Below are 24,393 nucleotides of genomic sequence, written 5' to 3' on the forward strand. Positions count from 1 at the left end.
TCTAAGGAACATTGCACGGCTTCGCCCAGTGCTCACTCAGCAGAGTGCAGAAGTCCTTGTAAATGCGTATGTGACATCTCGGCTTGACTACTGTAATTCCATCTAGTCTGGAATCCCTAATAAGCTACTCCATAGGCTCCAAATCCACAAGCCATGTAACACCATTGCTTATGCAACTGCACTGGCTTCCAGTTGCCTAAAGAATACGTTTCAAAGTCCTGCTCCTGGCATACAAGGCCCTACTCAATTATACCCCCACCTACCTCACTGATCTCCTGGAAGTTTACACCCCTGCCTGCTCACTGAGATCCTCCTCAGCAGGCCTACTGCATGTGTGAACCTCAGCACCCTGGGAGAGGGCTTTCAGCTACATCGCCCCCAAGCTGTGGAATTCACTGCCAGACATCAGACACTGCGACTCAATTACTGACTTTAAAAACAGACTTAAAACCCATCTCTTCAAGATGGCTTACGCTGGACTGACTGACTTTTACTTTTATTTTTCATGTTATGAGATGACTATAATTTTAACAACCTTTTTTGTTTGTGAAGTGACCTTGAGTGTCATGAAAGGCGCTTTAAATAAAATGTATTTTATTTAATAATTGTATTATTATTATTATTATTATTATTATTATTATAATATACGGTTTCCCATACATGATTAAACCTAGTCCTAGTCTAAACCCTGTGGAGGTTCCACTGAATTTTCTCTTTTAGTTCAGGATTAGACTTGTCCAGACCATGTCAGGCAACCGAACCACATACAGAAATGTATGCAGGTGGGTATCCGTAAGGGTGCAGGTGGAAATTGCAGAAAGGTGGTGGATTTAAGGTCGGCATGGGGGCGCTGCCAGGCATCCCTTTCCTGGACCACTGGGTCTTTATAGGGCAGGAGAGGTCATGTTTTACGTGCACAGACGGGGCAAAGCACCAGGAAGTCTGACTGGTAGGCTGTCTGAGGCAGCGGAGACAGGACCCACGCAAAGGCACTCCTTACCTACTCATGTCATTGCTGGTGTGCTAATCACACATACATCAATAAAACACACACACACAGCTATCTGGAGGGCTGAAAAGCACAGGGGTTTACAAGTATATTAGGAGGACTAAATTCCTAGAAATGGATGCTGACAAGGCAGTACTGATCCCTGTTGTGGGTGGGCCATGTCAGTCTGTGACTGAAGCAAATGATCTTATACAGGCCTACATTTTTTTCTTTCAAAGACAAAGCAGAGGGTAAACCAGATTCCAGAGGTATACAATTTTCTTTTTATTTATTCAGAGTGTTCCAGAAAGGCACTAAAATAAAGTGAAAAAAAGCTTGATGAAACCAGGAGTGTGGAACAGAGGACAGAAAGGGGAACATTTGGGAGATACTGGAAACACACTCACACCACACACACACACACACACACACACACACACACACACACACACACACACACTCAGACACACACTAACAGAACACCACCACAATGTCACACAACTAGCTATTGTTACAGAGGGCTCAGAACTTTGAGGGGAAAATAGACTCCAGATAGAGGATTTTATCTGACAAATATCTAAAACTTCACGTTTATAAGATTGTACAGGCTTCATAAAAGTACTTGCGAGGACAAAGAATGAATGCATATCCAAAAAGAGCAAAAACTTCTGTTCATATTCTTTCCCTCAAAAAAAAAAAAAAAAACAGAACCAGAACAAAGAAACATTACTTCATTGCATTCAGCAAAGTATTACACGTAATGGAATAGGAGACAATTCAGCAGCATATTCAGTATTTTGTCCTTAGTTGGGCTGTCTCAACTGATGGTCGCAAGGATAGGTGGACACACTGCATACACTCACACACAAACACACACACTCGGATGCCAGGGGTGTGTGTCCTTGGGATGGGTGAGGCAGACAGAGAACTGAGAAGCAAGGGGGACATGAGGGCAGGGTGGGCGGTCCCTCTGAGGCCTTCTCGCAAGATGATTGGAGAGTGCTGCTGTCCATCACAAGATGGGGACCGTTGGTTGGTGGCTTTTTAAGCTCAGAGGTCGTCTTTGTAGTAGCCCAGCTTGGCATATGACATCTCCTTGCGCAGCTGCATGACCTCCCAAAACATCTGCTCAGCTGTGTGTGAAGAACGGGAATACACTAAGTGATGGCAATATTATACAAGTCCGGCATGTCTACTTATATACTAATTAAAATATTTCTAAAGGAGGCTTCCCGCTGTCTTTTTACTGCCACAGTTAAGGCGGACTTCAAAGACTGGGTGTGTGGCCACCCACATGCAGGGATGGGAGAAACAAACATGGAGGTAATCTAACACACAGATTGCTCCACTTCCTGAGGAGAGCAGTGACCTTGAGAAATCTACTAGTCGAACGGACTAACTGCCTCATACGTAATGTTAATGGGTATGGCCTTCTGAATTCATCAGCACTCTTGAGCTGTCCCTCTAGGAGACAATACTGCCCATACCACACACACATAATTGAGCTATCTTTCTGGAAGGCATTACTGATACCATACGCACTTCCAACAAGACCAACATTTTTGCTCACCAGCTAAATTAACTATTGTCCATAATTTGTGTATCAGCCTAACACAGCATGTATAAAGACTAACTCACAGTCCTGGTTGTACCCTGGACCTTATCATCCATATACATATATCTACAATCCATATATCTACAATCGCCAAGGACTTGGCCTTATCTGATCATGTCTGTGTCCCCATACATTCAGAACAGATGTATGACTGTAAAAACCAATCATACATTATCACACGGATGTCCCCTTTGAGCACTTTCAAGGACTTTCTCAAGTGTGAGACTCTGTAGACCTAAGGTCAGGAAAGACGTTTGGCCTTGGGCCATTTTTGTTAAGCCAATCGATGGCGGGCCAGAACATAAATCAAACAAATTGAAGAGTGGTTATCCAGATAGACTGCTGGACCTGGAGATCGATTTCAAGCGGGGGTATATTAAAATTGATTCTAAATAGGGAATCAATAGGGGCAGCTGTGGCCTACTGGTTAGCACTTCAGACCTGTAACCGGAGGGTTGCCGGTTCGAACCCCGACCAGTAGGCACGGCTGAAGTACCCTTGAGCAAGGCACCTAACCCCTCACTGCTCCCCGAGCGCCGCTGTTGATGCAGGCAGCTCACTGCGCCGGGATTAGTGTGTGCTTCACCTCACTGTGTGCGGTGTGTGTTTCACTAATTCACGGATTGGGATAAATGCAGAGACCAAATTTCCCTCACGGGATCAAAAGAGTATATATACTTATACTTAAATAGTTCTCATCTCATAATTTCCTTTTACCTTGTTCTTGCCAAAATGGTAAGCAATAGGCAAACTATTCTCCATATTATAATATTAACAACAGTGACACACTACACAATACAGACGCACCATATGATGTGCAGATACTTTCCCCACCATTTTTTCTTTTTTTTTTTACCTCATAGCAGCAGACGGGCTTCAGATGGTAAATGTATCTCTACTGTCTGGCACATACTGAACTATTACTTGACCATATCATTTTTTGGCAGTCATTAAAGTAGTTTTTAAATCAAATTGTTTCACTTAAACGGCCTTATCAACGTCAAATGAGTATTTTCCTGGTTTTCAGTCAATCAGTCATGCTAATCACAGCACTGAAACAGATCTAATTTTTTAAATGACATACGCTTAAATATCAATACAGGCTAAACATTAGTCCTAGCGTTATTAGGACAGACTTTGACACGTTCGTCATTACAACACAGACTGGAACACTGGGTTGGATTATCAGGTATTAAGGTTATCAAGTTCCCTTGGTCATGCATTCTGACGTAAAAGGTCAAGTGTATTGTTGTATTGTGGGCAGCCGTGGCCCACTGGTTAGCACTCTGGACTTGTAACCGGAGGGTCGCCGGTTCGAGCCCCGACCAGTGGGCCACGGCTGAAGTGCCCTTGAGCAAGGCACCTAACCCCTCACTGCTCCCCGAGCGCCGCTGTTGAAGCAGGCAGCTCACTGAGCCGGGATTAGTGTGTGCTTCACCTCACTGTGTGTTCACTGTGTGCTGTTTGTGTTTCAATAATTCACCGATTGGGTTAAAATGCAGGGATCAAAAAAGTATATATACTTATACTTAAGTGCACTGTGTGTGTGTGCGTGTGTGTTAGGGCTGCAACGATCCCTCCATCGATTAATTCATTAGTTGACTTTTTGATAATCGATTAATCAGTTTACGTCATTTTTTAAAGAAAATACATCAATATTCTCTGATTGAGTATACTACTTGAATATTTTCAGCTTTACTGTACCTACTCCTCTATGACAGTGCACTAGATATCTTTGGTGTGTGGACAAAACAAGCATTTCAAAACAATGGGAAACAATGATCGACCATTTTTTCACCATTTTCTGGCATTGTATCGATCAAACAACTAATCGATTAATCGAGAAAATAATCAGCAGATTAATCGACTATGTAAATAATCGTTAGTTGCAGCCCTAGTGTGTGCCTCTGAGAGCTCTCACCATCTTGCTGCTTGACCAGGCCTTGTTGGATGTAGCGGATGTAGGTGAAGAAGTTGCAGACGGATGTGATCTGGATGACGTTAGACAACGAAGGACAACAACAACAACATCCAATCAACATATAGCAACCTCAATCTAGATGTGGGCAGCAAAATGAAGCTGCTGCTTTGAGTGGCTTTTGCATACTAGCATGAGAACCATTTCCTTGAATGATTTTTTTTTTGTCTACTGTGCTGTGGTTGCACATTACTGCTCTACTGTGCTGTGGGCTTGGTACATCAACACAAAGCAAACTCCAGACTGTTAACACAATTATCACAGATGTACACACACTGTAAGAAATGTTTTTTAACAGGGCGGCAATTTTTAAGGTCTTCAGTTCTCCCCCCTCCATCCCTTTAATTACCACTTCCTTCTCTGAGACAGGCTGAAAATCCCCTCCAACCCCCTCAGTCTAGGCATGCTAAGGCATGTAGAGTAGAGCAGAGCGCCTCTGGGTCCCCTTACTCACCCGGTAACGGCAGAATGGAGACACGTAGTAGTAGTTGCTGGAGTCGCCAAACTTGATTCTGTGCTTGCAGGTTTTGGTCTGGCCGCTGAGGGCACATTTTCTGCAGGATGGACAAGTGAGGGGGGTGTTAAAAGGGCAAGGCTTTAAAACGCTGACCATAGCACTAGGGCATCATGTACAGGGCAGCGATTCCCCAAAAAGCATCGGTGTGAGAGAAGACGACCATCATTAACTGATACAGAAACTGATATAGATATATCACTTTTGTCCCTCTCTTTTTTCGGTTATTAGTCACAGTGGTTCGTAGGACTGCGATGAATTTGGGGAAATGGAGCTTTGGCCATTAAATAGCAGCACTGCTTAGTTTTGTACTGTGTCTAATGGAGCACACAGGAGCATCACATATTATGCTCAAAGTGTTACCAATCTGATAAATATACCTTCACCTTATTTTTTAATAAGAGGGAAGGAGAGAGGAGAGTTTGGACAGAGCCAGAGAGAGGCTGAGTCTGAGTGTGGGGGAGAGAGGGAACGACAGATCTAGAGAGAGCTAGAAAAAAAAAAGAGAGAAAAGGGGTGTCATGTGCAGAGTGCATGAAGCAATGGTGGCAAGCATGTGTGTGAAAAGATGCAATAGAGATCAGAGAGACAGAGAAAGAGAGAAAGTGAAAGGGAAGGAAAGAAGAGAGAGAGAGAGAGAGAGAGAGAGAGAGAGAAAGAACTTTCGTTCACTTACGTGACTATTTCAGACCTCCAGCCACTAGGGGGCACCCCAAACCCGAGCGTGAGGAACAGAAAGGAGGACAGGAGGGAGGACGGCAAACGACAAAAACAAAACAGAAACCGACAAAAACAAAAACAGATGGAGAGAAAAACCCATGACCAAAAGGAAGGTGGCCCAACACACTGACCGACACACAGCAGCAGATCACCATGAGAAGCCAAGAGAGAAGTGTGGCAGCAGTGAGGTGGTGTGGATATAGAGTGACGGAGAAAGGGGGGAGAGAGAGAGAGAGAGAGAGAGAGAGAGAGAGAGAGAGAGAGAGAGAGAGAAAGAAGCAAGAAAGGCAGAGAAAGAAAGAGAGAGAGAGGAGAGAATGAGAGAGAAGAAGCAAGAAAGGCAGAGAAAGAGAGAGAGAGGAGAGAATGAGAGAGAAGAAGCAAAAAAAAGGGAGATAGAGAGAGAGAGAGAGAGAGAGAGAGAGAGAGAGAGAGAGAGAGAGAGAGAGAGAGCTGAGAGAGAATGAGAGAGAAGAAGCAAGAAAAGGAGAGAGAGAGAGAGAGAGAGAGAGAGAGAGAGAGAGAGAGCGAGGAGAGAATGTGAGAGAAGAAGCAAGAAAGGAGGGAGAGAGAGAGAGAGAGAGAGAGAAAAATGAGAGAGAGAGAGAGAGACGAGAGAATGAGAGAGAGAAGAAGAAAAAAAAAGGGAGAGAGAGAGAGAGAGAGAGAGAGAGAGAGAGCGAGGAGAGAATGAGAGAGAAGAAGCAAGAAAAGGGAGAGAGAGAGAGAGAGAGAGAGAGAGAGAGAGAGGAGAGAATGTGAGAGAAGAAGCAAGAAAGGGAGGGAGAGAGAGAGAGAGAGAGAGAGAGAGAGAGAATGAGAGAGAGAGAGAGAGAGACAGCAGGCTGGCATGGGTGCTAAAGGAACTGGCGCCAAACCACAGGTAAAAGTTCATCAAGCTACTGTACATAAGTGATCTTTCGGTTAAGGATTAGGTCTAACATTGAATCACCACAAAGCTTCCCCCATAGCTCCACAGGGTCCCCAATTCAGGTCAGCTGTGGAGTAGAGGAGGGTATCGGACAGCAGCACTGGGGTTGTGATTGGCTGAGGAGGGTCTCACAGCAGCACTGGGGTTGTGATTGGCTGAGGAGGGTCTCACAGGAGCACTGGGGTTGTGATTGGCTGAGGAGGGTCTCACAGGAGCACTGGGGTTGTGATTGGCTGAGGAGGGTCTCACAGGAGCACTGGGGTTGTGATTGGCTGAGGATTGACTACTGGAGGATCTGAAAGACTCTGGCTTGTTAATTCTCTCTCTTCTGAAGGCCCGCAGTTCCACACACACACTCACACTCACACTCTCACACACACTCACACACACACACACACACACACACACACACACACACGACCAGAGGGCAAGAAGATACGATGAACAAGATTCAGCTTTTAATCTAAGGGAGGCTGAATAAATTGTGTCGAAAGGCTGAAGACACTAGCAGAGGGGCTGAATATAGATAGGAATAAACTCTGTGTGTGTGTGTGTGTGTGTGTGTGTCTTGTTCTTGTAACCTGGAGGAGCCTGAATATTAGTGGCTCCAAATGCAGACAAGGATGCGTTTCAGATCATGTTTATCCTGTGAGACCGGTTTACTTAAAGTGGGATGTTGACAGCATTTCTCCAGAATACACAAGGCAGTATGTACCTTCGGAGTTCACAAGGTACTATGTATTTGCAGACCTGTCATTACTGTATATTCATAGTGTGCATTATTGCTTTACTTCCTTCGGTGTCTTTTTAATCACACCAGACCACCTGTGTTTACCTGGTACAGTACCTAATGTGTGTGTGCATACATGTGTGTGAACATACAGTTTAGAACAAAATTATTCATACCCCTGGCAAATATTGTTGCAAATATTGTTGTTGTAATGTTGATTTTCTCTTTATCATTATGCTTGACCTTCTCAAAGTAAATGGTAACACTAAAACAAGGGGCTACATTAAGAATTGTGGAAGAAAACATCAGAGGTATGAATAATTTTGTTCTTAACTGTACGTGTGTTTGTGTGTGTGTGTGTATGTGTGTGACTGAAAACACACACACACACACACACACACACACACAAAGTATAAATTCTACAAACATAGCTACTAAATTCAGATCCCCTTCTCTCCTTGCAATGTGTGTCCACTCAACCCAGATCACTGTGTAGGAGACCCGTCTGTTAGAGGAATCGAGGTGACAACTGCAGTCAGCTACACTAGTTAGGGCCTCCATGTTAGCCAAGTTATGATCAACATCTATGTTAGTCTAGTCAAATCATTGAGGGTTTGGACCATTTACGTAGCATTTATAATCTGTTCTACTGCTTGTGCGTGTGTCTGTGCATCTATGCTGTATGTGTGTGTGTGCATGTGTGTGTGTTACTCACTTTGGTCCCCCACACTCCACAGCAGAGGCCTTGACTACGGGCAGCGGCTGGAAGCCCACAGGCTCCACGCTCAGAGTGTTCCTCTCCACCGCCTCCAGGATAGCTGACCCCAGCTGGAACCAAAACACACACACACACACACACACAAAACAAACAACAACACCCATACATTTACATAACCACAGACATTTACATCTGGTACACATGTGATACATTTGCATCAGCACAGAAATTTACATCTCGTCCACATCTCATATATGGGCCGACTGTGCGCGCGCGCGCACACACACACACACACACACACACACACACACACACACACACACACACACACACACAGAAATTGTGCTAACTTGTGATGTTTTTCCAAGCAGAGAGGATATTTTTAGACAGCAGGCACAAGTAGTACTCAAAATATCTTAGAAACATTTCTCTGACCAGCGTGAAAAGAACACAGATGACGCAGATTAAATGGATTGGATCACACATAGTCAGGCATGAACAGTAAACTGACCATGTTTTCCATTGCGACATAATGCTTTCTTACTGTGCCATACAATGACATGAAAGCGAGACTCCGTTACCCAACCGTGACTGTGCTGGACGTATAAATTGCCGAACCTGCTGGACAGCATTTCTGAGGCCAATTTGGAACCTGATGCCTGAATGTATTATCAGTGTGCAGAGGTACTGCAGTACCTCCACACAACCACAAGGTGGCAGTGCATCAGGGCAGAAACCAGAGCCGTATCGCCTCTGGCAGAAACCAGAGCTGTAGATAGAAAGTGTCTTCGGCTCTGAGCAGAAACGGTGTGGGTGTCTTAATAGTAAACTAAAGGAATGAAAGACTGTTTACATGCATGGCCGTTGGTTTCACAAAAGCCCCAGGCATGTACTGTCAAAAAAATGGTGATAAAGCAGGGGCAACCCAATGGCTGTCTGGGAAATACTGTTAATAAATAAACATTAACGGTCACAAAGTGGTTAAGTCCAACGACATAGGCCCAACAGCCAATTTGTCAAAAAACAAAAAACAAAAAAACCAGCGCAGCCAGTCGGATTTTGCAACTTGTAAACCTTGTCACCATCACCTCAGTTTTAGTGAGGGTAAAACAAAATCAATTTTTTTTATTTTATTTTACTGTCTATGGAGAAAAACGAGCGGCTCTGAAAGCCAGTGGACCCGGAAAAAAAATGCATTACAGTAATTTCCTGTGTATTAGCGGCACTATGTATAAGCCGCAGGACATTGTTTTATGCAAGTTAAAAGAAACAAAACCATATTAATACCATATTAACTGCCCCTGTGTATTAACCTCATAGCTGAAGAAATTTTGCAAAATCAATGAATAAGCAGTGGCTAATAGTTGGGAAATTACGGTAGCCCATTATTGCATCATGACTTAATAACCGAATTCTGCAAACCCAGCAGGGTACATATTGTGCGCAGGCAAAAACAATATCATCCAGCTTTCAGTCAGGAATTTTCCAATCTTCCAAAAAGGCATACATTCGACTGGAATACAATCATGACATTTAGAAGAGATAAGCCTGTTTTCCATAATTGTTACCTGACGATCAACAGCCATTAAAATACAGCAACTAACTGGAGATAAATCCTGATGTGGGGGACACAGGCTTGGCTTTGTGCCAGAGGAAACCTGTTCTCTGCCTGTGGAGGGCATTGCAGCCTAAGTTGCTGATCCTGTGCCAGTTCGGCTGGTTTGCTTATGATGGATGACACTGGGCTCTGAGATGGGAGAATCTGATCAAAGATCAGTAGGGTTAACGTGAGATGACTCACAAGAGGGAACACTGATTAATACTTAAGCAAACACTGAGCCTGACGCAGACAGAATGGTTTATGCTTTATGGGAGAGTGTGGGGTGTGAGCCGCAGATAGTATCATCTGTATACCAACATATGAGACTCTTTCAACACAACACAACACAACACAACACAACACAACACAACACAACACAACACAACACAACACAACACAACACAACACAACACAACACAACACAACACAACACAACACAACACAACACAACACTCCCTTTCACACATACACCAATACACACAATTTTGCTCACACATACACACCAAAACACACACACACACACACACACACACACACACACACACACACACACACACACACACCTCGCTTTTGGAGAAGGTGAGGCAGGGGTAGATGTCCTCTCTGTAAATGCGCTCCAGGAAGGAGCAGCTCCTCTCCAGGCTGGGCTCCTCTTTCCACGCCTTAAACTCACTGAACAGGAGGGAGTCCACCTGAGAATCACACACACACACACACACACACACACACACCAGGGTGTTAGGTAAGCAGTATAAATACATTCTATGCCTCTAATTCACCAAGTAGGAATACAACAAAGGATAGCTCTCTCTCGCACACACACACACACACACACACAGATAGACACACACACACACACACACACACACACACACACACAGATAGACACACACACAGATAGACACACACACAGATAGACACACACACACAGATAGACACACACACACAGATAGACACACACACACACACACACACACACACACACACAGATAGACACACACACACACACACACAGATAGACACACACACACACACACACACAAAATGGGAGCACCAACAGGCTCCTCATATAGCCCGGAGGTATTTCCCAGAGCTGTGAGAGAGTGGGCGCCAGTATGATTGGATTGGGCTTGGACAGCCTGACAGAGTTCGAGTCCTGAGTCCTGGCTCCCTGCTGCCCCTGAGCATCAGCACTGCAGAGGGGGCAGGACACGTGGCCGCCCCTGGACCCCTGGAGGGCCATCCAATAAGCAGAGACCATCCTGACGTGCTAACGACGCGGTTTGCATACGGATGAGGTCGGACAGGAGGAGGCAGCGGAGAGGAAGCCGAGAGCTCCAACACACACGGCCATCATACATGTGCTTACACACACACACACACACCTTCACGCATGCGCACAAGGATAGTGGTGGGAAATGGGGGGGGGGGTCTTCTGTGAGTTCTCATTTTCCTATATGCAACCATCCAGAGAGAGAGAGAGAGAGAGAGAGAGAGAGAGAGAGAGAGAGAGAGAGAGAGAGAGAGAGAGAGAGAGAGAGAGAGAGAGAGAGAGAGAGAAAGAAAGAGAAAGAGAGAGCGAGAGAGACAGAGATGGGGGGACAACAAAAAGGTACAGTAGACACCCACAACCTATATGACTAACTCATTTCACACCCTAGTGACGACCGACACACACACACACACACACACACACACACACACACACACACACACACACACACACGCTCTAAAATTCAGCATGGATTCTGGTAACTGCTGCGAGAGGCCTCCCCGTTTCCCTGGATTTCTTCAGAACAGGCGGATTAAGCACCAAACCACCTAATCTTTAACTACCATTTCAACAGTGGAGGAGCACACACACACACACACACACACACACCGTTCACACACACAGAAAAGAAAAATCTCCACCTTCTTATCTTCTCCAGCCCTCTCTCACACACACACACACACCCCTGTCAACGAGGGGTTGCATTCAGACAGCAGAAAGTGGATCAATAGCCTGATAAGGCCGATGGCTTAGGGAGGGATGGCAGACAGAATTAGACAGGGCTTTTTTAAAGCTTTTTTTTAAAGGCTGCATGAGTATTGCTATATAAACTCCCTCCTCTCAGAGAGAAGGGGCATCCTGAGTTCAGTTGGGGGGACGAGGGGAGGGAGTGTATGTGTGTGTGTGGGAGAGAGGAGGTACATGAGTTTGGAGGAAAAGAGAGGTTTCTTTTGTAGAGAGGTAAAGAGAAAGAGAGTGAGAGTGAGAGAGACAGACAGACAGACAGACAGACAGACAGACAGACAGACAGAGAGAGAGAGAGAGAGAGAGAGAGAGAGAGAGAACAGAGGTAAGGGGAGACAAAGACCGAGTGCTTGTGTGTGAGACTTACGACTCGAGTGTGACTTTGTGCGTCATAAACACACACAGAAGCTTGAAGTTGAATTTGTCAGCAGCAGGTAAAGGGGCCGCTGTCAGGGAGACGGTAAATAAAGAGATCGCGAGAAATGAGAGATGAAAAAGAGCGATAGAGATGGCGAGAAATGAGAGATGAAAAGAGTGAAAGCCGAGACAAATGGCACGAGGCAGACCAATCAGCAGAGGAGGTGAGGAAAGAGAGAGAGAGAGAGAGAGAGCAGACACAATGGAGTGTTGAGAGATGCTGTGTACTCTTCCTAGAGGACAAAGCTGGAATAAGGGTTTGCCACATGCCAGATCGGAACATTTATTACAATAGAGGGAATTCTTCAATGTGGATTTCCCAGTTGGGATTCGACATGTGCGTGCCACCAAAGGAAGATTGGCATGGATATTTTAATATCCCTCTCCACATGTAAACAAGGTGATACAATTGTCCAAGCTGATGAGAGACTCAAACTCTGTATGGATGGTCCTAACGTAATACACCTGATGTCAATCATCAAGTCCATTTGGGGATGTTTGAGGTGCATTTGATCAGGGTTGCAAGAGAGAAAGAGAGAGAAGGAGAGAAGGAGGTGGCAGAACGAGTAAACTGTCCGGCAGCTACAAGGCCCTGTTTGCTTAGCAAACAAGTGGCGCTCATAATTTGTGAAGGTTTTACTCATCCATCTTCAGGCCAGTTATTGAGCCCTTAGGCACCAAGCTAATGGGATGACATGCATTTCATCTGAGACTACAGTGGTCCAGTTTCTCCCTCTCAGGGGTGGCATCGGCCTACACAGCACGGCACTGTCCTGTTCTCCGCGGCAAAGACGCCGTGAAACACAGAGATACAACAACACCAACACCAACACCAACACCAACACCAACACCAACACCAACAACAACAACAACAACAACAACAAATCGCTGGTGATGGGACACAACGTGTGAGAAACGGACAGAAGGAATGAAACGCACAGTGAGTGGGAGAGATAAGCAAGTGGCAGTGAGGCGGAGGCAAATAGGGAAAGATAAGCGGAGTAGAAACAAACAAGTGATACACGGTGCTTGGGAATGGAACACAGCATTCCTGGCCTGGGAACATTGCTGGAATTTCTGCTAGAGAGACTCCGGAGGAGGCAGAGATAGAATTAACGATTTAATCCCGAAGGGGATATACAGCAATGAGGATAACAATCGAAAGGGCGACAGAGTTGGAATACAGAAAGCAGCAGGGAGGTGAAGGAGACCCAACAGTTTCTAAATAAGCATGAGCCGCATATTGGTAGCAGTAATGGATGAATGGGTGACATTATAAACGACCAGTCTTCCAGTGCAGACAGAACTTTCGCCTGAGCGATCATGTCCGCTCTGATCTGTTTTTGGCTGGTCCACAGTGCTGATGGGTACCTCTGGATGGAACACAACATTGCCAGGGGCAGGAATGTCTACTCTAATCTGTTCCGATTCTATGTCTGGTCCACAATGCTAACAGAGCTAACAATGCCAATACTGATAATGTCTACAATGTCTTTATTGTATTTTATTTTACTCATATGCCTATTTAGTCTGTGTTGTACTGTATTTGTATTTTTTTCCACACTGCTAGACACCAACCAATGCCAGAGACAAATTTATTGTGTGTGTTAAAGGAACACAACAACTTTTTGGTAAATTAGCTCATTTGTCTACCCCTGAGTTAGATGAGGATACATGCCCTTGTCATGCTCCTGTGCGTGCCATAACCCATTCTGACACCTTTAGCCTAGCTTAGCATAATTCACTGGAAGTGGGTTACACCAGTTAGCCTATAGCTATACTATGGCTAAAATGGAACTATAGGCTAACTGGTATTCCTTCAATACTGTATATTTGGCCAATAAAGCACGCCTCTGATTCTGACTGATTATGATTGTGATTGTGGTCTGCGTACCTCTTTGCACTCGCGCACGATAGGCTGGGGCGCTCCGAGCTCCTGCTGGCTGCCCAGCATGGCGCTGCTGGTGCTCTTGTTGCGGGCGTGGCCCTTCTTGAAGGGGGCCTTGGGGCCGCCGGGCGGCAGCTCCTTGCTGGGCGAAATGGGCGAGGTGGAGAGGACCAGGGTCTTCAGCGCCGCCACCTCCGCCTGCAGGATGTCAATCTGAGGAGGACAGGCCACACACAGAGGATTAGAGTGACCACAATGTCATCCCAGCAATAACCCGTTAGGAGCAATCTACGGCTTTTGTGCAAACTTGATGTGCTATGTGCCCTGCTAAAAATACACAGCTTTAGAGATATTTTAAAATATACATTTAATGAGGGGGCTGTCAGAGATAGCATTCAAAGTGAAAATGGGTGACTTAAAAAGCACTCCCTTGGCCCACGACATGCAGATATTATTAGCACTTTATTAGCTCACAGAACATTTGAGTTTTCAAGCAGGACCAGGAGAAGACTTCATGACTTCAGCAGAAGACAGAAGACTTTTATATATAAATATTACGACACAATATTACAATATATAAATATTACAATCCAATGACAATGTCCTAACTAATAATAAACATTCATTTTCCTGGTGATGCACACATTTGCATGTACCACACCACCAAAGGAGTGGTATGGAGGAGGCTGTTGCATTTTTACGGTCACTTCTGTGGCTTGAATGTGCACCCTTGATTTAAGCAGCAGCCAGTTTAGCTTTGAGCCAGCTTAAGGAAGGTTGTGGGAACAGGAGCACAAACTCAGATGAGTGCTGGGCTCCGACAGCAGTGATGCTGATGCTCTTATACACATCACACCGCAGCATCACAGATCTGAGGCTGGAGAGGAAAGGTGCCTTTGGAGCACACCACCGCTCATCAATCAGCAAATCACACACACGTGCGCACACACACACACACACACGCACGCACGAACAAAGGCGCGCACACACAAACTCACATGCACATACACACACACAGCCTCTTCAAGCCCTCAAGCGTTGTCGCCCCAGCATACAGAGTGCTCATTAAAGCACCATCGGAGGTCACGGACTCCATTACCATAAGTGCCATAGAGAGGGGGGCTTGGGGATAGCCAGAGGGAGACTGAAATGAGAGACTCACTCCTTTAACTTGTCTAATAAAACCTCCAGACACCTAAAGCTGTTGTGGAGAGAAAGGTACTGGTGGCCATTTTGCGTTCAAAACTATTTAAATGAAAAATGACTGTTTGTAAATATACATTTCAGGTGCCTGAATGACAGACTCTGAGATACGCTCTGCTTCTTTGTGAATTGAGATGCCAGTGATGCTTCAAACTGTGTGTTGCTCCAGCATTGGTCATTTCTTAGAATGCACACTGTATAGTGTCGTTTTCTTTTTTTATTTCATGGTGCTTAACGGTGTTGAAATCGTGGACACTGAATTGGTTTCAAACAAGGGTTACCACCCATTGTTGACCACATGTCCTTTCATTATTTTGGACAGATGGTACCCTCTGGTTAGCTTTAGCACATTTTGACGCGGGTGCTTACCTTGCCGAGAGCTTCCTTCAGCTGCTTCTCAGCGGCGGCCTGCTTCACGTTGGCCTCTCGCACCATCTTATGGGCCTCCTGTCAATGAGACGGCACAGTTCATATCGATCCCCCACAATCGTCTTCTCCAGCCCCGACTACCGTCACCCATGATGCCCACACACAGAGAGAGTCCCAGAGAGACACAGGCAGAGTCTGCGTCTCGGGAAAAGCACGGCAGCAAGCCCCTCCACCAGGCAGTAGTGGACACAGAGAGCAAGAACAAAACAAAAGGACTGAGAAAATAAGAATAAACAAAAACAAACAAACAAACAAACAAACAAACAAGAAAATGTGACCCATTATGCATGAAGACAAAAAAGATAAAGAAAGAACAGAAAGAAAGAAAAAGTATGATAAAGGATAAAGAAGAAGAACAGATATATATATAAAGCTGGAAAATGGGGGGGGGTCCACCAGATGTCCACCAGAGGAGAGAGTTGTGGGACCAGGGCAGGGACGGACACACACACACACAGAAGTCGACACACACACAAAGAGGTCAACACACACACACACACACACACACACACACACACACACACACACACACACACAGACACACACACAGACAGACAGGTCATACAGCTACTCACTTCCCCAGTTCAGCATAACTCGCGTCCACTTAGCCTCTGCTGCGAGAGAGAGAGAGAGACAGCAGCAGCAGCAGAAATGTACGCCGGACGGCCGGACAGAGCCAAATGATTTTATTACGCTAATTCAACTAAGCCACAGAGTCTGAAAATGAACTGCTCCGTCTGTGACTCAGGCTCATGAATCCATACAAACAGAATAGCGCTCTCCGAGCAATCAGATTTACGACACAAGTGCTGCAATATCTAAACTAGCTGCGCCGAGGTGCTGTCGTGGAAGGGCTGATATATGCCCGTGGCTCCAAAGTCGAGTGCAAGCCAAAGCCGGGAAGGTTACGGAGACTGCAGCAGGCTCTGGGCCAGTGCTGGCTTCGATCCGGCCCAGTTCTGGGTCATTCCGTAGCGTGCCTGGGGAAGTGGGGGTGCGGAGTAGCTGCACACCTTGTTCCTTACTGAAAGAGAGCGGGAGTCGAGATGAAAGGGGGGGGGTCCCAGGAATTTGTTGCAGGCAGACAAACACACACACGCACACACACACACGCGCGCACACACACGCGCGCACACACCTGTGCCATGATAAGAGGAAGGAGGTGACGAGACAAGACGAACAGGAGAGAAAACAAGAGAAGAGAAGAGAGGATGAGGAGAACGATGGAGAGGAGGGATGAAGAAGCTGGACAAACCTCAAACAGACTCGCTGTGAGCTCCTCCAGTTCCTGCCCCAGCTGGTCCCTGACTTTAGATAGCCTTTCACATTCTTCGTCTTTTAACTTAAGCTCCTTCAAAAAGTAAAACAACAAACAAAAATGGAATGAAATGAATTAAGGAAACAAAAAATAAAATGAGGACAACATAATGAAAATATGTATATGGAAAATAAAACAAAATGAACAAGGTAATGGGAAAAAAAGATAAAGTTGCCTTTTTTTCTTGTTGGGCCGCATAAAAACATTCAGAGGAACACTTAACAAGCTGGCGACAGTGCAGCTGAAGTTTAAGTGGAGTGTCTGTGGATTGGGTGGTTGGCATTACCCTAACTGAGGTTTCCACTTCACACATGAACTCTCTCTCTCTCTCTCTCTCACTCTCACAGACACACACATACACACACACACCTATTATGCTTGACAGCAGGCCAAGTTTTGATAGCTAGAATTTAATAGACGGCAGATGCCATAAACAATATGACTATATTTACTCTGAGTGTTCTCTGTACAGCACAGGTCCTGATGACCTGAGAGGCTTGCCCAGACATACACTTAGAAACAGACACACACACGACGCCGCGACGCCTTGCACGACGCCGCGCCACGCCGCGACGCCAAGCACACACTCTCTCACACACACGCAGACACACACACTCTCTCACACACACGCAGACACACACACTCTCTCACACACGCAGACACACACACTCTCTCACACACACACACACACACACACACACACACACACACACACACACACACACAGAGAGACACACAGAGACACAGAGACACTGTGTGGGTGTTGGGCTGGTACAAAGCTGTGAAATGGGTCGTAAATTGTAGACTATACTTCCCTTAGCAACTGAAGAGGAACTCTGCTGAAGATCATAGGGGTCTGTGCGTGTGTGTGTGTGTGTGTGTGTGTTGGGGGTCACAGTGAACTACAATATATCTAAGGTACCATAAATACTGGCCAGTGGTCACACGTAAATATTCTGCAGATAATAGATATGCCAAACACACAGTCGGGCAGAGCCACGAATGTGAGACACATATCAACAGGATCACACACACACACCTTTCTCCCACGCTCTCCATGCGTGTGCGTGTGTTTTTGTGTGTGTGTGTGTGTGTGTGTGTGTGTGTGTGTGTCTTCTGAGCCACTCCTGTAGCAGAAGTCCAAGCAGGGGAAATGATTGGGGGAATTAATTATAAGCTAAGTCCTGCTGCTCATATCCAAGGATTAGCCCACATACAAGCTGTCCACACACACACACAAACTTTCAAGTGCATGAATACAAACACTTCTCTTCTCTTGGAAGGTCTTGGGAGTGTCCTATTCCGCCAATATGTAGCAGCTGATTGTGTGTGTGTGTGTGTGTGTGTGTGTGAGAGAGTGAGAGAGTGTGAGTATGTTTATGTGTATGTGCATGCCCCTCTGTGCCCATTGGGATAAAAGACAGCACCAAAAACGCAAAAGGCAACTGACCCACCATCTGGTTGCCATGGCAGCAGCAGGAGAGCGAGATGGAGAAGCAGCCGACTGGGTACACTCCACGCACGACACACACACACACACACACACACACACACACACACACACACACACACATACACAGCTGCTCCCATTAAACTCTCCAAACACCACAGCACACTAACAATACACATGCTGGGCAGTGCACTACAACACCCTGTGTGAGTGTGAGTGTGTGTGTGTGTAATGCTTTGGGTTTTATTTCTGAGATTTATGTTTTTTTTCTCCTCCTCTAGGAATTTAACAGAGTGACCAGATGTCCTGCTCTCCACCCCCAGTAACACGATCCAGTGCCATTATTTGTTGTACAGACGTCAAATTTAAAACTGAGTGCATTTGTTCCACATCTCAGAGACCAACATGAATTGTGTATTAATTGTGTTATGTCTCGTTTAACAGCATGTGTTATTAACTAGCAAGGATGGCTATCCTCAGTTGCATCTGAAACTAAATAGACCATCTATTTAATACACAATCAAATAAATCAACAATCAGTAATCAGACAGTAATCTATAATATCACAAATCTTAATCTTTCTGTGACTGACTGCAGAGGAAGACTCTGTAGCCCATCAGGCCCCAGAAAACCACTCGGATCCAGAGGCCATTATCTTAATAGCATCCCCCCACTCAGCATAATTAGCTTGGCAAGGCCTGTGGGAAGATGGGAGCAGATACAGAAACACAGAACAGCACAGACCCCGAGCTACACAGCCATCATCTCCACACTGCTACTTTGGCAGGGCTACTCTGTGTGTGTGTCTGTGTGTCTGTGTGTCTGTGTGTCTGTGTGTCTGTGTGTCTGTGTGTCTGTGTGTCTGTGTGTCTGTGTGTCTGTGTGTCTGTGTGTGTGCAATCGTTTATGCTGGACCCTCTATAAAAAGCGTATGCTGTGTGTGCTCGTTGTGATGCGTTAGTGAGTGTTAGAAGTCCTGACTCCAGTGCATATCGGTGATAAATAATCCAGCAGCACACGAGTGCAGTGAGAGCAGCGCAGACAGCAGCCGATTAGGACTTGGACCAAGCACTGATCCGGCTGCTCAGAAGTCGTCAGGACGATAAGGAAATCCCTCCACGATTTTTATACAGACACATACTGTACCTTTCATCAAATCGATGCAGTAGTTGCATTCACGGTGTCAGTTAACATTAAGAATCCATTGAGTAATAAATACAGACCTCTTTGTGAAACATAATTCATTAACCATTGCATTAACAAACAGCAAGAAGAAATGAAGTCATGTGAATTTGAAAGTTGCCCCCTGAACAGCAGAACATTTACATGTTTTCTCAATCTTAGCAATGTCCTTTTTTAGATGGCATGCATGCATCAAATTACAAGCACCTGCCGGCTCAAGATGGATAAGATGCCAAGAAAGAATTATTAATAGGGTAGTTACCATTAGGCCTTCCTATAGTTCGTTAATACAGTAGTGTGTGTGTGTGTGTGTGTGTGTGTGTGTGTGTGTGTGTGTGTACACGGTCATTTGTACTGTAGCAGAAAGTAATATCAGTCAACAGCTTCCTCATGGGTGGTGCTGCGACCACAGTGCTACTGCCCTTAGAGGCAGCCTCGCCTCGTGTCGTGGCCCTGGCTTTGTTTGTGTAATGACCTGTCAGGCAGAGCCACATGAGCCTTACACACCATGGCCCTCCTGAGGGCTAATGCGCTGAATTTGCTAAACAGGGCACCCTCGGATCAGACAGAAAACCGAATGCGTGCGTGGGTGAGATAGAGCGTGTGCGCATGTGTGTGTGTGTGTGTGTGTGTGTGTGTGGGGGAGGGGTCTTGTTCTAAAGCGACGCATCACTACGCCCCACTGGTAGAACACAGCGGGAGTTCTGAACGCGTCGCCGGCGGTGACAGTCTGCGCGAGGCTAAAAATAACAGATGCGCCGGGCTGGCTCCGTCACTGCAGAAGAGGAAAGCGGAACGGCTCCACAACGCCTGGACCAACAGCCTCCTTCAAAAATGGCTACTGGCTACCCCAGCCAGGGTAGAAGGGAAGAAGAAGAGAGGACTGCTACCGCTCTCAGTTGGCCACGCAAAACCCAACCATGACAAAGACACAAACAGAGGACAAAAACAGACCTTTATGTGTGTAGATGAACGCATGAGGAAATGAAATAGGAGTGTGTTCAATGGGAGTGGGTCATGTGACTATGGTGAGTTTGACTGGACTAGGGGGAGGAAAGATCAGGTGGGGGGGCTCTTACCCTCTGTGCTTTGGCAAGCTCCTCCTTCAACCTCTCATACCCTTTCTCTCGGACCTCCATGACGGAGGGGCTCCTGAGCCGTGATAGGCTGTCGGTGCTCAGGCTCAGAGGCTCCTCCCCCTCCTCGGCAGGCTCCGCCTCAGACATGGCAGCGTCCAGACCGGGAACACTGCAGTGGCACACACGCACACACACACACACACACACACACGCACACGCACAAGCAGTTAGCATGCAATGCCCTCAAATGATCAATAGACACAATTCGCTTCAGCTAATCAGCAAACAGTCCTGAGGCTGCATGACACAACCAAAAATGCAAAACCCCTTCCTGTCTTGATTTGATTGAAAGCCTTTGGTGCCTCCTTTATCTATCGGTGTACAAGGTATGCATGTGGTACCTACTCAGCAGACCAAGAACACCTCTGCATTCCAAATTGCCTCAAAAATCGTTTGAAAATATTGTTGAATTTGTAGCCTTTTTTTCAAACATCTTTACCAAGCATAATAAGCATACTTGCAAATGAATGAAATGAATGAAAAAGAATGTGTGATATTTCAATTCCTTCGTCATGGTTTCTCTCTTAAAATACAGCACATGTGTTAGATTCTAAAAACCTTCCATCACCATCCTCAGATTTATGGACTGAAGATTACGTTCCTAGGTAATAGCTTACACTGTGGAGATGTCAGTCCCGCAGGGGACAAAAAGAAAGTAAGTGAATAATGATTCTCATCTTCTCAGGAGAAACCTTGTCTCCAGGGGAAATTATCACCCTCTCTCTCTCTATCCCTCTTGCTCTCTCGCTTTCTCTCTCTCCATCTATGTCCCTCTTCCTCCCTCTCTTCATATTTGCCTCCCACCCTTCCTCAAACACACACACACACACACACACTCACACACACACACACACACACACACACCTGCCATTGTGCGGCTGCTCGTTGACCAGGTGCGTGCCCAGGTGGCGCGGGGTAGAGTAGACGGGCTGCGTGGGCAGCTGGTCGGCGCGCAGGGCGTTGGGGCGCGCCGAGAGCGAGTGTGTGCGGTAGATGGCCGTGGGGGGAGTGCCGGTGGTGGTGTTGGTGTTGGCGCCGGCCGGTGTGCCGCCTCTGGAGGAGCGCTGGTCAGCCAGGCCGTGGAGGTCCGGCGTGGTGGGAGAGGCCAAGTTCACCTCATGGAAGCCTTCCAGGGGTTCGCTGGCCATAGCCCCGCCCACGCTCATCATACACAGGCCTGGGGCACACACACACACACACACACACAAACACACACACACACACACACACACAGTACAATAGATAAATGGCACAGATAAGTGATCAATGCATCATGGAAAATGTTTCTTTCATTTGATGTTTCTTCTTTTCCCTCCCCTCTATACATGAATATCTAAAGAGGACTGGAAAGGCCATCTGTTATAACAGCACAGATGGAAAACTCATATATACAGAACATTTGCTCAAAATCCTCCACAATCCTGCTCCTCCACAGTAATAATAGAAGTAATCTCCGCAATGCAACAACAGCATCAAGTAATCTCTGCAGTGAGCCTCTAATGTCACATATCCCTCAGACCACTTATTTCCACAGGTATGTGTGTGTGTGTGTGTGTGTGTGTGTGTGTGTGTGTGTGTGTGCAGGGGCGGGTAATGCGTCTCGTGGCCTGATTGTAGCCGCAGCATGAGGGATTATAAAGTGTAACTCTCCCGCTCTCTTTCTCTCAGGCTGTCCCAGGTGCGGGCGTTCTGATTAAAGACTGGCACGTCTCGGCATGGCGAGGCGCAGTGGCCTCTGCTGTGCTGGGAGTCTGCTTAAAGTGAGTCACATTTACTACAGGCAGCCGGGCACGCGGACGCAGGCACGCACACACACACACACACACACACACACACACACGCGACAAGCAGTTAGCATGCAATGCCCCCCTCAAATGATCAATAGACACAATTCGCTTCAGCTAATCAGCAAACAGTCCTGAGGCTGCATGACACAACCAAAAAATGCAAAACCCTTCCTGTCTTGGATTTGATTGAAAGCCTTTTGGTGCCTCCTTTATCTATCGGTGTACAAGGTATGCATGTGGTACCTACTCAGCAGACCAAGAACACCTCTGCATTCCAAATTGCCTCAAAAATCGCTTGAAAATATTGTTGAATTTGTAGCCTTTTTTTTTCAAACATCTTTACCAAGCATAATAAGCATACTTGGCAAATGAATGAAATGAATGAAAAAAGAATGTGTGATATTTCAATTCCTTCTGCCATGGTTTCTCTAAAATACAGCACATGTGTTAGGATTCTAAAAACCTTCCATCCCATCCTCAGATTTATGGACTGAAGATTACGCTTCCTAGGTAATAGCTTACACTGAGAGATGTCAGTCCCGCAGGGACAAAAAAGAAAGTAAGTGAATAATGATTCTCATCTTCTCAGGAGAAACCTTGTCTCCAGGGGAAATTATCACCTCTCTCTCTATCCCTCTTGTTTCTCCCGCCATCTATGTCCCTCTTCCTCCCTCTCTTCATATTTGCCTCCCACCCTTCCTCAAACACACACACACACACACACACTCTCACACACACACACACACACACACACCTGCCATCAGCGGCTGCTCGCTGACCAGGTGCGTGCCCAGGTGGCGCTGGGTAGAGTAGGCGGGCTGCGTGGGCAGCTGGTCGGCGCCAAGAGGGCGCTGGGGGCCATGAGAGCGGTGTGTGCGTAGATGGTCGGGGGAGGCTGTGGTGGTGTTGGTGTTGGCGCCGGGTGTGTGCCTCTGGAGGAGCCGCTGGTCAGCCAGGCGTGGAGGTCCCAAGGCAGGGGAGAGGCCAAGTTCACCTCATGGAAGCCTTCCAGGGGTTCATGGCCATAGCCCCGCCCACGCTCATCATACACAGGCCTGGGGCACACACACACACACACACACAAACAAACACACACACACACACACACACACAGTACAATAGATAAATGGCACAGATAAGTGATCAATGCATCATGGAAATGTTTCTTTCATTTTGATGTTTCTTCTTTTTCCCCTCCCTCTATACATGAATATCTAAAGAGGACTGGAAAGGCCATCTGTTATAACAGCACAGATGGAAAACTCATATATACAGAACATTTGCTCAAAATCCTCCACAATCCTGCTCCTCCACAGTAATAATAGAAGTAATCTCCGCAATGCAACAACAGCATCAAGTAATCTCTGCAGTGAGCCTCTAATGTCACATATCCCTCAGACCACTTATTTCCACAGGTATGTGTGTGTGTGTGTGTGTGTGTGTGTGTGTGTGTGTGTGTGTGGTGCAGGTAATGGCCTCGTGGGTCTGGATTGTAGCCAAAGAGCATGAGGGATTATAAAGTGTAACCCCTCCGCTTCTCTTTCTCTCAGGCTGTCCCAGGTGCGGGCGCCTGATTAAAGACTGGCATCGTCTCGGCATGGCGGGCGCAGTGGCCTCTGCTGTGCTGGGAGTCTGCTTAAAGTGAGTCACATTTACTACAGGCAGCCGGGCACGCGGACGCAGGCACGCACACACACACACACACACACACACGCACGCACACACACACGCACGTGTAATCGCTCAGAGGGACTCGTTTCAGAAGCCTC

General features: G+C 46.4%; 1 protein-coding gene across 4 annotated transcripts in view; it reads right to left on the reverse strand.

The window, feature by feature from the left end:
• Positions 1-1,249: 1,249 nt before the first annotated feature.
• LOC125310252 (RAB3A interacting protein (rabin3)) overlaps positions 1,250-24,393 on the reverse strand; it is a 34,750-nt gene continuing 11,606 nt past the window's right edge. For 2 of the 4 annotated variants that reach the window (XM_048267476.1, XM_048267477.1), the window contains 11 exons: positions 21,702-22,014; positions 20,778-20,946; positions 17,004-17,099; positions 15,689-15,766; positions 14,123-14,329; positions 10,358-10,486; positions 8,192-8,304; positions 5,772-5,795; positions 5,036-5,135; positions 4,525-4,594; positions 1,250-2,121 (listed from right to left, as the gene is read on the reverse strand). In XM_048267476.1, coding sequence (XP_048123433.1) covers positions 2,039-2,121; positions 4,525-4,594; positions 5,036-5,135; positions 5,772-5,795; positions 8,192-8,304; positions 10,358-10,486; positions 14,123-14,329; positions 15,689-15,766; positions 17,004-17,099; positions 20,778-20,946; positions 21,702-22,006 — 1,374 coding nt within the window. In that variant the 5' untranslated portion in view covers positions 22,007-22,014 and the 3' untranslated portion in view covers positions 1,250-2,038. The remainder of the gene's footprint in view (positions 2,122-4,524; positions 4,595-5,035; positions 5,136-5,771; positions 5,796-8,191; positions 8,305-10,357; positions 10,487-14,122; positions 14,330-15,688; positions 15,767-17,003; positions 17,100-20,777; positions 20,947-21,701; positions 22,015-24,393) is intronic. The other 2 variants (XM_048267480.1, XM_048267479.1) reach the window with 2 other exon arrangements.

Source organism: Alosa alosa, chromosome 17, assembly GCF_017589495.1.
Source record: "Alosa alosa isolate M-15738 ecotype Scorff River chromosome 17, AALO_Geno_1.1, whole genome shotgun sequence".
NCBI classification, from domain to species: domain Eukaryota; kingdom Metazoa; phylum Chordata; class Actinopteri; order Clupeiformes; family Clupeidae; genus Alosa; species Alosa alosa.